Raw genomic sequence first — 12,476 nt, forward strand, 5'->3', positions numbered from 1 at the left:
TGCGATTAAGACCATAATTCAAGCCAAGCAAATCCCATTATGCAACATGTATTTAAGAAAACACAAGTAAACTCAAGATACAATATAATAAACATGGCTGTCCATCGTCCAAACCATGAAACTCGAACTTTTCCCTCCTCTGCACCTATTTGCATACTGGAAGAAAATACCACAGATGACTGTCAAGGAGAACTCTAAGAAGCTGATTGGAACCACTCACTTACCTTCTTCTGGAACCACTCATTTACCTCCTCCTTCCTTTAGCATTATTGCAACTGGCAGCAACAGCCTAAAGGACTCACGACCCCATTGCGCAGCACAAAACTTGTTTTCCAACCACTCGAGGTTTACAAAAGCCCATACTGGATTTATTGCTATGCTATGACTCAACGTGCCCATCGAGATAATAGACTCTCTTGACAGAAACCAAACTCTCTGTGTATAGAAGAGCTTGTATATTAGGGGGTGGAGGCCAACCTTGTACTTGATCATGGACTTGATACTCCTTTCTTTCTCAAGTATTAAGGTTGTACGATATCATCTGTCCATAACCGCTCTCCACAAGGAACTCGCCATTATGCCGAAACCCCAATGCCCAATCGAGTCCCTGGAAGGGTCCGATACTGAACTTTTTAGTCCACGACACCTCAAGACCCTCTTCATTCATTACCCATATGTCAAAGGACTTCTCCAACAAAAATTCCTCAGGTGGAAATACAGATGGATTTGACCACCACTTTGGATAAATAACAATGGCAAGGGAATCGTCCAAAACGAAAAGTTTCTTTTCACTGTGCTGGTCTAACAAGCAAACTTCTGGCAAGGGCATCTCTTCGAACACCTCGTTGATCATCCTAAATGCCATAATCACTGGACCACCATGTTTCTGGTAGGGGTACCAGAAAAAATCCCCATTCCACGATGCATGCGAATCATAAAAACAGTCGATACCGGACACAACAGGGGAAACAGTGTCAACTCCCCTCCAAGAATCTGTACTCAAGTCATACATTTCAATCGCTTCATCAACGCCCCTAATGGATAAATCTGTACTCATCATGCCGAATCTGACCACTTTATAATCATTTGCATAGGGATCAAACCCAAATCCCAAATTGCACATATGGTCATTTTTGTAAGAGGGCAGAGGAAGTACCCTAAATTCTTTCATTGAAGGGTTGCACAGCACAATAGGGGAACTAGAACCGTATCTGGTGAGACAAACGATGCCGTTACACGGCCCCAAGATTTGTAGATGTTTAATATCAAGCCCAGTGAAAATATCTTCAACTGGGGTTTCATTGGGGACAAAGGACAAGGCGACGCCGCCCTCGCCGCCGTTGAGGAATCGCTTAACGAGGAGGCAATCGGTGTTTCCGGCGACGGCGATGGAGGCGGCGCGATCGTGGTGGAGGTAAATAAAGTCAGGGTTTTGGATGAGAGCATACCAGTTTTTGCAGACTGACTTGAATTGAAGCAAGGATTTTACAGGAAGCCTCCACAGGATCTCCATGAGCAAATCTTCCGATAGGTTTTCGATCCCCATTTTGATAGAGCAAACAGCGCGCTCTCTCTCTCTCTCTCTCTCTCTCTCTCGCGGCAAACAGTATCACACCCTTTGGATCCCAAATGCCGTTACGACTGTATTTGCATCATGAATTTAGGAGCAGCCTCGTTACTTAAAATTCTTATTTTTTAAATAATTATTTTTCACTTTATAAAATATGTTATCATTTTTAATTTTAAAAATAAATACTTATTTTAAATAGTGAAACGCACCCTAGGCAAACGGAGTATCTTCAGCGTGCTACGTGTTGCAGACTTCGGGTATAAATTTGGTCCAGTGACCCGAAATCCATCCAAATCCGTTGAAATTTAGCCTGATCCGGGAGAATAATTTTGTTCACCTGCCTTTAAAGAAGGTGAACATTATCCTCCCAGTAATTGGTGAAAATTGTGTAGAGTCTCCAAAATCACTACACTTATTGGTAATAATGGAGTTAGTTTGTGATATGACCTATACAATTTTCACCAATGACGGAAAAAGTAATGTTCATCCTCTTTAAATGAAGGAACGCTGCTACGGGTACAGCAGATGTTGTACAGCAGCCTCGCACAGACCACTTTTGTGCCTGTCTCGGGTCCCACAAAGATGATCGGAGCCGCTCATTTTGTTTAAAATACTTCTTTTTATGGTCCTTGTAAAAAATCATCTCAATCCGATATCGGAAAGAGTGTTTACAAGTCATCCGACTTTACTTCAAAATTTAGGCTACCTGTGTCTTTACTTGTCATTATACTGTAAATGAAGACACCTCTTTAAAAGAAGGTGAACAAAATTATTTTCTTGATCCGGACTTGATTTTTTTTTTTTTTTTAATCTCATCCGGACTTGATGTTGCCAATAGTAATTGTTCAATTATATTCCTTGCTCGTTATGTGTTTTTTTTTTTTTTTGTCAATAGAGAAATTTTTTTATTAATCTGATAGACAAAAGCATAAACATTAGACAAACGGAAATCCCATTGGAACAAAATGAACGAACGTCCACAGACCGGACAAACCATTAGAAAGGGCTTTTTGAGCACACGTATGTGCAGCCCGATTACACTCATGCCTAACGAAAGTGAAATCACTGGAAATAAACAAATTCTTCAACGCAGAACAATCATGAATAAGCAACGCAATATCAGAAGGTGGGTCGTTGGAGTCCAAACAGCTTTTTACAATTGCTTGCGAATCTGATTCATTAGACACCCGTGAAAGATTAAGAGCCATACCCAGTTTCAACCCATCCCGGATTGCTAGAGCTTCTGCAACACGTGCCGAGGTGATTCCGGGACGAATATTCAGAGATATACCCATACCCATAACCTTACCGTCTTCTCCACGAGCAAGAGGACCGGTTCCTTTTTTGTGTTCATTGATACAGCCACAGCCACATTGATCTTGATTTGATTACCTGAAGGGCATTGCCAAGCCAAGGTTTCCCATTGATCTCGCCTCGTTGGCGGAGAAGAGATCTTGGAATTTGCATCCAAGAACTCATAAAAATCACCTTGCGCTTTTCCACAAACAGCCTCTATTGTCCAAATTTTACCATCGAAAGTAAAATCATTCATAGCACGCCAGACCCACCAACAATAAAGGAATCCCAAACCCATAGAAGAAGAAGGTAGATGGTTCTGAGCTATACGCTCTTGCAAGCACTCCCGCCCGTCCGTCATGTGTCTGCACTCTTGTAGCTCCTCAGGCCGTAACCGAAAAGGGGAGAGTGTCCACACCTTGATGGCCGGCCCCCATAATTTCCTCCAAACTGATGGTAAAACATTGGAAACACTTGTTTTTCCCGTCTGGATAGCTAGACGAGAGCACAAAGTTGCGCACTTATGTGTTTCACTAACTAAAACAAGTACTTATTTTTTGAATTCAAGGTGATATATTATAAGAGAATAACATGTCTTATAATGTGAAAAATAAGTATTTAAAAAAAAGAATCTTAGCGGAATGGGGGTGTATTCTACTAACTAAAATAAATACTTAACTATTTTTCAAATAAGTACTTACTTTTTGAATTATACCTTATGTATTGTAAGAAAATGACATATCTTGTCAACCGGAAAACAAGTACTTAAAAAATAACAACTTTAGCGGAACGGAACCTAATTTTGTGCCATTCATGTAGTTAAAAATGACCTTTCATTTTAAAGTAATTAAAATAATAACAACACTTAAAGGTTAATTTCTCCTAAAAATGAAAGTATTTTCAAAAAATACCGTAAATTCCTTTTTTGGGAGGATCAAGGCTATACAAATTATTCAGATAGTAAAATATGAAACAAACTTTAAAAAAATCAGAAAAAGCACCAGTTAACCAAAAAAATCTGTTACTTTTTGACTTATTGTTTACTACTGTATAACCAAACCAAACCGAGTCTTATGTCCCAATCACTTATTGTTTACTATAATAATTCTAATTATTTTCTAGCATGATAGTTTATATTCGCTTGTTTGTAAATTTTCCAGAAAGCTAACAAAGTTAAAAATAAATAAATAAAACTGAAAACCCAATAATGTACGTCAAATAGTGCCAAAACTCACACTGCATATAAATGAGGAGAAAATTTTCAATGCAACGGTTATTTGTAACGTCTCTCTCACATGATGTGGGACCAACACATAAATAGGGCTCACATTGTGAGAGAGCATTATAAATAATCGTTGCATTGGAGATTTTTTTTCATAAATATGGAGCAGAGCGTTCAATAATTACTCCTGGATAATCATGAATATCTTCAGGGGTAACCCTATTCAAAAACAGTTTTGCTATCCCGGAATCTAGTCTGGATTTTGGGGGAAAGGGGAGCTTTTGCACACTTCCATAATTCTCGCTGCTGCAGTTTGATAAACCATAGAGAGAGAAAACGACCGTAGAGATCTCTTAACAAATACTCAACTGGAGACTATACTGAAAGAAAGGTACTTAAAGTTTGTTTTTTTTTTTTGATAACTCGGTTTCCAGCCAAATGAACCGACTAATCCCGGTAACCAACACAACCGTAGGCTAGCAAGGGCAGTACATTGCCTTATTATTACTGTTATGATCGAATCGGCCAAAATCTGAACAGCCCAAATGAGGCATCAACAGAAAACAGGGAGAGGAGTTGGGAGGGGCATGCAGAGGACACCAACTCAACTGGAATGGTCCCTCTCAAATGAGAAGCGGCCACCCAATGAACTTCCCTATTACACACTTTTATCACACCAATTTGGTGGAGCTACAAAAACCATTTGGCAGCAAAAAAATATCACCAAAAAAAAGGAACCACAATGCCACGATACAATTTGAACCAGAAAAGAACCTTAAAGTGACATGAAACTGGATCCTGAACCATCAGCTCAATAGCCACACCGCATATCTTTTACCAGCGAATGCAGGCTATATCTACCTGATTAAGTTCTTTGGAAAGAATCGACTCAAAAGCTTTTAGATTCCAAAGTGACAGCTTCCCTGAACTATACATTTCTGTATATGAGAATAGACACCTGGGAATCCTTCCATTATATACTGCATGGTTTTAAACTGTAGAGGAAAGAAGAGAAAAAGAAAAAGGAAACTGATTTTGGCTTCCTCCTATATGAGTGTACATGTTATTTGAACGTATGCATCAAACATTAAAATGACAGGTATATTATATAGCACAATGGCTTCAATAAAAAAATCGAGCAACCTGCTGAGGTTCCATGTAATCCCAATACAGAAAAGTAGAAACATTCAAGTAAGTAAAAACGGGAAATTAACAAATACCCTAAGTAATGGTTATCTAGATCAGGAAAGAAAAAATTCTCACGTTGACGGTAAGGAACAAATTCTAGGTTAGCAAACTGAAAAAGACAGAACAAACGTGCAGCTACTTGCAAATAAAAGTAACAGGTATTGTGTTTCAAGGAAATAATACAACTGAACATGAAGCATTTCATTGTGGCCCTAGCACGGGATGCTTATAACGGTTATGTGACAACATTAGAAGATGGGTATACAGTACATGCCATGTCCTCCAGAGATTGACCTTGTTCCTTTCCAATGGACTTCAATTCTTGCAACCATATGCTATAAAGAACTACTGAAAAAGAGAAAAATTGATGGCAAACTCCTCAATCAATATCTTGCTTCATAACCCCATCTCAGGCCAACAATACAAGTTCTCTCAGTGATACACTAATGAACTCCCATTAAGGCAGGAAATTCAGAGACTGGTTTTGACAAGGAATCAAATTTCATCAGATGGTCATGGTCAAAATTGTTTGTTGTGGTTCAGAAACCACTTTAATGTGTAACTTAACATCAGAATGAGAAAGTCATAATTTGGAAGTAAGCGAACTCTATTACAATATACGGTTAAGAAAACCCAGTAAATTCAACATCTTATGTTTTGCCATTAGAGCGACAGTAAAAATAGTGCGATTGATACCATGTTTGGAGGGAAGCAAATCCCATTATGCAAAATGTATTGAAGAAAACACAAGTAAACTCAAGATACAAGAAAATAAACATGGCTGTCCGTCGTCCAAAACATGAAACTCAAACCTTTCCCTCCTCTGCACCTATTTGCCCAATTTTTTTTTTAAGGAGACTGATAAGAAGCTTATTGGAACCGCTCACTTACCCTCTTCTTTTTCTTTTCTTTTTTTTGATCCGCTCACTTACCCTCTTCTGGAAACACTCATTTACCTCCTTCTTCCTTTAGCATTATTGCAACTGGCAGCAATCTCCTAAAGGATTCACGAGCCCATTGTGCAGCACAAAACTTGTTTTCCAACCGCTCGAGGTTTACAAGAGTCCATACTAGAGTCTCTTGACCGAAACCAAGGTCTCTGTATATGGAAGAACTTGTACATATGGGGGTGGAGGCAAATCATGTTCGTGATCTTCGACTTGATCATGGACCTGATACTCTTTCCTTTCACTAGTATTAAGGTTGTACGACATCATCTGTCCATAGCCGCTCTCCACAAGGAACTCACCATTTTGCCGAAACCCCAATGCCCAATCAATTCCCTGGAAGGGTCCGATAGTGAACTTTTTAGTCCACGACACCTCAATATCCTCTTCATTCATTACCCATATGTCAAAGGATTTCTTCAACGGAAATTCCTCAGGTGGAAGCATAAATGGATTTGACCACCACTTTGGATAAACAACCATGGCAAGAGAATTTTTCAAAACGAAAAGTTTCTGTTCACTGTACTGGTCTAACAAGCAAACTTCTGGCATGGGCATCTCTTCGAACACCTCATTGGACATACTAAATGCCATAATCGCTGGACTACCATCACGTTGATGGTAGGTGTGCCAGAAAAAATCTCCATTCCACACTACATACGAATCATAAAAACATTGGAAACCGAACTCGACAGGTGACTCTGCATCAACTTCCCTCCAAGAATCTGTACTCAAGTCATATATTTCAATCGCTTCATCAATGCCCCCAATGCCTAAGTCTGTACTCTTCATGCCGAATCTGACCACTTTATAATCATTTGTATAGGGAACAAACCCGAATCCCAAATTGCACATATGGTCTTTTTTATAAGAGGATTCAGGAAGTACCCTAAATTCTTTCATTGAAGGGTTGCATAGCACAATGGGGGGACTTGAACCGAATCGGGTGAGACAAACGACGCCGTTACAAGGACCCAAGATTTGTAGATCTTTAACATCAAGACCAGTGGAAGAAATGTCCATATCCTCAACTGGGGTTTCATTGGGGACAAAGGACAAGGTGACGCCGCCCTCGCCGCCGTTGAGGAATCGCTTGACGAGGAGGCAGTGGGTGTTTGCAGCGGCTGCGATAGAGGCAGCGCGATCGTGGTGGAGGTAAATAAAGTTAGGGCTTTGGATGAGAGCATACCAGTTTTTGCAGACTGACTTGAGTTGAAGCAGGGATTTCACCGGAAGCCTCCAGAGAATCTCCATGAGCAAATCTTCGGATAGCTTTTCAATCGCCATTTGATTTGATGGTGCCATTTGATCTCTGTGGTTTAATCAGGGCTTCTATCTTGTCTTCTTTTACTTTACTCGTTCGTCTCTTCTCTCTCTCTCTCTCTCTCTCTCTCTCTCTCTCTTCCCATGGAAAGGAAGAGGATCATCTCTAGTGCAAGAAAATGCACTGGACTGTGGCCCGTTTGTACTTTGTAGGTCTATCCCGGACTCATTTTATTCATATTATTGTAATCTTATTATGTTGGGAGACAATCATGTCCGAAATCATATAAAATGATTCTCGATCAACCTGATTTGTGGCGTAGATCATTATTTTTTTTTGACAAGCTCTAAGATAAGGACATTTAAGATCATTAAAGTAGGCTCAAAAAGGCCCACAAACGAGCAAATCAGAAAATGGACTAAAGAATCGAAAGACATTCATACATATATCTGCAATGTGAAAATGTTCCCAACCCCTTTTTATATTTGCAGTTTTGCACTCTTTTTTTCTTTATATTCATGGAAATTAATCATATTTACATATAAGTATTTTAGTTTTCTAACACGTCAAAAATGATAGAATAATACAATAAATTCAGATAACTTAAAATGAAAGAGGTGTGCAGATGATAGAAGGGGATTAGGGGAGTGCAAAATTCTTTGTTTTTAAAGAAAAATAATAAACAATTATAAAAAATAAAAAAAAAGTGATTATAAACCTTCCAACTAGTTCCAACATAGTGGGACTACTATGGCAGCTGCTCCACGTCATTCTTCATGCAATCCTCTGACATCTAAAAGCCGAATCAATTTATTGATGGATGTATCCTTCATTTGATATGGTTGTTTATTTGTCTTTATGTATGCAATTTTTCTTTGTTCAGTTGTATTAGTTGCACCGGTAGGTTGTATTATTCAGTCATCAATGAATTTCTATCTCTTCCACCAACAAAAAACACGTTCCAACATAGGTAACTTAATGGTCATTAAAGATATTATACAAAAAAAAAATGTTATTTTCTCTAAAAAAATGTCAACTACTCGACTGTCGAGAACGTCGAAACTGATATGCTTATCAACTTGGATATTATCAAAATCTGTGACTAGACCTTCGTCTATGTTTCTTTTTTGTTTTAACATAAAGAGCTATTCGGCATCTTAATAGTTTCTACTAATAGATTGGATGATGCAAGAGTATAGAGAGATGCTAAGGAAGATAAAATTGAGAGAGATTGATGGACAAGGTTGAGTAGAAGAGCGCAGTATCGACGAAGATCTAATCTTTGATTTTGTTTGATACGTAAATCGTTTCAGGCATCCCAGTTATGTTTCGAGGGAAAATAGTTCAATCAAATACTACTACTATTTCTTGGCTCTTTCACGTTTCCAAGTCTCAATTGTTGTTTTACTTTCTCTCCCCCATATCTCTGCTCCGTTTCTTTTTTTTCTTTCACTTTACTGGATATCATCGCAAGGGTGAAACAGCAAAACGGCAAAGAGGATCTGGTTCACCTGATATCAACACGTTTGTTGGCAAATGACTAAAACAAAGATCTCAACAACGCACAGCTTGAGGACCATATTGAAAGAAGCAGTGGTGAAAAATATATTTGACAATCTCACGTAGTTACATTACTTCCCTGAATTACATCCTCTATGTATCAATAGGCCAGAAAAGGCAACTCCAAAATATTTCAGCTGAAAGAGGAGTGATACATGAAACTGGAATCGTATGCCTGGGCCAAACTTTCCTGAACCATGAGCTCAAAGCTTTTGGCACTCCATCAATTGTATGCTGCATAATGAATAATACAGTGAGTGGAGGAAAGAAGAGATGCAAGGAAAAAGGGAAAAAAGGAAACTGTGTTTGGCATCCTCCAACATGAATGCACACAGTAAGTCGAACATACGGATCAGATGTCCAAATGAAAAGTATTATTGCACCAATCTCAGGTTACATGAATCCAATCACCGCATCACGCAGAAGAAAAGGAAAACATAGTATAAATAAAATAAACCATCAATTTTCTTGCCAGTGGTAAAAACAATGCTACTATAGCAAACTGAATTAGAAGGAACAGATACATTGCTATTTCCAAAAAAAATAAAGAAGAGGCTACCTTGACAAATGGCAATATTAGAATAGACCATGAAGCTTTACATCATGGCCCTAGCACTGAATATTCTTACGGGTGATGTCACGACATTAGATGATGGTTTGCTGCTCATCTTGGGCAGTATCATAAGAGATTGTAAACCATATGCAATAGACCTCTACAGAAAAAGCCTAAAATTGATGGGGAATTCCTCAATTAATATCTTGCTTCATAACCCCATCTCACCCCAAGAATACAAATTCTCTAATAAATCCAATAATGAGCTACCCTGAGGAGACGCCTTTTCGGGGATGCAGGAAATACAGACTTGTCTCATCGTTAAGGAAATCAAATTTCAACAGATTGTCACGTTCAAAATTGTTTGGTGCAATTGAGAAACCACTCCAATCTGTTTCTTAACATTAGAGTGACAAAATCAAATGTGTCGTTAAGACTATATTAGGAGGCAAGCGGATTCCATTATGTTGAAGTATACCCAGTAGCTTCTGTTTGTTGTTTCAAAAAAAAAAAAAAGGGACACAGTCAGATGTATGACTAAGACCACATTCGGCGGCAATCCAGTCCCAATATGAACTTCATTGAAGAAAAGCTATGTAAACTACAGAAACAAGAACATAAACATGGTTGTCCATTGTCCAAGCCAGGGAAATCCAACCTTTCCCTCCTCTCCCTGTATTTGCATACCAATATAAATTGCATTAGAAGACGGTGAAAGAGACTTATTAGAAGCTGAATAGAACAACTTATTTACCTTCTTTTAAAGTTAGCAGTATTGCAATTGGCAGCAAACCCCTAAAGGACTTCACGAGCGCCCTCTGTGCAGCACGAAGAAATATTTTAGTGACTCGAGGTCATGAAAGCCCAAACTGAAATTATGTCTATCACTCAATGTGCCCATCAAGCTCATTGTGTCTCTTGACCGAAACCAAGCTCTCTGTGTATGGAAGAAGTTGTAAATTAAATGAAGGAAAAGGACCATCTACTTGATACTCAATTATTTCTCGAGTATTAAGGTTGTATGACATCATCAGTCCACTGAAGCTCTCCACAAGGAACTCACCATTTTTCCGAAATCCCAATGCCCGCTCGATTCCCTGGAAGGGTTTAGTGAACTTTTTAGTCCATGACATCTCACCATCCTCTTCATCCATTACCCATATGTCAAAGCACCTTTCTGACTGCGAATAAATAACCAAGGCAAGGGAATCTAGCAAAACAGAAAGCCTCATAACGCTCCGCTGGTGAGGCTGGTGTAACAAGCAAACTTTTGGCACGGGCATCTCTTTAAACAACTCATTGGTCATACTAAATGCGAGAATCGCCGCATCACCACCATGGTGAGGGTCAGTGTACCAGTAAAAATCTCCATTCCATGATGCGAATACAAATTCACTACATAGGAAATCTAGCTCAATGGGGGTGCCAGCGTCAACTTCTCTCCAAGAATCAGTACGCAAGTCATATATTTCAATTCTTTTAGCAATGCTGTTATTGCTAAATTTCGTACTCCTCATGGCGAATTTAACCACTTTGTAATCATTTTTTGAGGGATCAAACCCAAATCCCAAATTGCAATAACGGGTATTTTTGTAACAAGATTGAGGAAGTACCTTGAATTCTTTCATTGAAGGGTTGCACATCACAATGGGGGAGTTTAAAGCCAAGCTGGTGAGACAAACGACGCCGTTACTAGGACCCAGCATTCGTAGACGTGTAATATCTAGACCAGTGGACGATATATCAATATCTTCAACTGGTTTTCGGTAGCGAACAAAGGACAAGGCCATGCCACCCTTGTCGTCGGCGACGAAGCGCTTAACGAGGAGGCAATCAGTGTTTCCTGCGGTGGCGACGGTGGTTGCGCGATCTTGGTGGAGGGAAATGAAACTAGGGTTTAGGATGAGAGCATACCAGTTTTTGCAGACTGACTTGAATCGAAGCAGGGATTTCACTGGAAGCCGACACAGAATCTCCATTTCCAAATCTTCCGGTAGGTTTCCGATCGCCATTTTGATTTGAGGGATTAAGATCTCTCGCTCTATTTATCAGTCATTGGAAAAACATTCCGAGTTCCAACCACAGGTAAACATACTCCTTTCATGCAAAAAACAAAACCCTACTACAGGTGTGGGTAGGCCGGTATGGTATCCTGTCACATCCGCCGAATAGAATTACCCTGTCACATCATTAGGAACGGCAACGGAGCAGGGCAGGGTGGATTTTTCCTCACCCTAACCTGAAAATTTAATCTCGGCCCCGGCCCTGCACCGGGTAATTTATAGGTACTCCCGCCCCCGCTCAAATTTTTTCATTGAAAAAATATGTTTTAGATTTTAAAATAAATGAGCACAAACAATAAAATTTTATGAAATAACTATTATAATTTAAACAAAATTTATTATTTCAAAGCAAAATGGAAGAAATAGTTAATATTTTGTGGTATTTTTGTTATAAGAGTAAAAATATAAGAATAAAAATAATTTTTTATGCATAAAATAATTTCGGAGCGGGTATCCGAACGGGGTAACGCCAACCCTAGCCCGAACCTGATCGGGGGTTCACCAATACTCTCCGACCCGACCCCGACCCCCGAAAATACAACAAAACCACCCCGCCCTGATCGGGACAGAGCGGATTAGGGGCGGGGTGGGACGAATTGAATTGCCATCTCTACACATCACATCAATATTTCTAAGGCACTCTACCGGAACTATGTCACAAACACTTGACACACTCATGGAATAGAATATAGACTGTGGGTAGTGAATCTAGTGACAGATCCAATAATATAGGACTTTGAGTTAGTTACGTGGAGTGAGGTATACTGCACCGTGTTACCCATCTCAGAATCGTCAGATTGTGCATCTGATAGT

General features: G+C 39.3%; 3 protein-coding genes across 4 annotated transcripts; all 3 read right to left on the reverse strand.

The window, feature by feature from the left end:
• Positions 1-514: 514 nt before the first annotated feature.
• On the reverse strand, positions 515-1,546 carry LOC131302820 (F-box/kelch-repeat protein At3g17530-like). The gene has a single exon (XM_058329613.1). The coding sequence runs from the start codon at positions 1,544-1,546 to the stop codon at positions 515-517; it is 1,032 nt and encodes a 343-aa protein (XP_058185596.1).
• Positions 1,547-6,346: 4,800 nt separating this feature from the next.
• Positions 6,347-7,528, reverse strand: LOC131302821 (F-box protein At3g07870-like). The gene has a single exon (XM_058329615.1). The coding sequence runs from the start codon at positions 7,526-7,528 to the stop codon at positions 6,347-6,349; it is 1,182 nt and encodes a 393-aa protein (XP_058185598.1).
• A 1,540-nt stretch (positions 7,529-9,068) lies between these two features.
• LOC131304563 (F-box/kelch-repeat protein At3g06240-like) lies at positions 9,069-11,698 on the reverse strand. 2 transcript variants are annotated; one of them, XM_058331830.1, is made up of 2 exons: positions 10,355-11,698; positions 9,069-9,281 (listed from the first exon to the last, which is right to left on the reverse strand). In XM_058331830.1, the coding sequence occupies exon 1, from the start codon at positions 11,610-11,612 to the stop codon at positions 10,485-10,487; it is 1,128 nt and encodes a 375-aa protein (XP_058187813.1). In that variant the 5' UTR covers positions 11,613-11,698; the 3' UTR covers positions 9,069-9,281; positions 10,355-10,484. The 2 variants fall into 2 exon arrangements, with proteins under 2 accessions (XP_058187813.1, XP_058187812.1); XM_058331829.1 differs by having other exon boundaries at positions 9,069-10,273; positions 10,355-11,667.
• Between the last annotated feature and the right edge of the window lie 778 nt (positions 11,699-12,476).

This window comes from Rhododendron vialii, chromosome 10a, assembly GCF_030253575.1.
Source record: "Rhododendron vialii isolate Sample 1 chromosome 10a, ASM3025357v1".
Taxonomy (NCBI): Eukaryota; Viridiplantae; Streptophyta; class Magnoliopsida; order Ericales; family Ericaceae; genus Rhododendron; species Rhododendron vialii.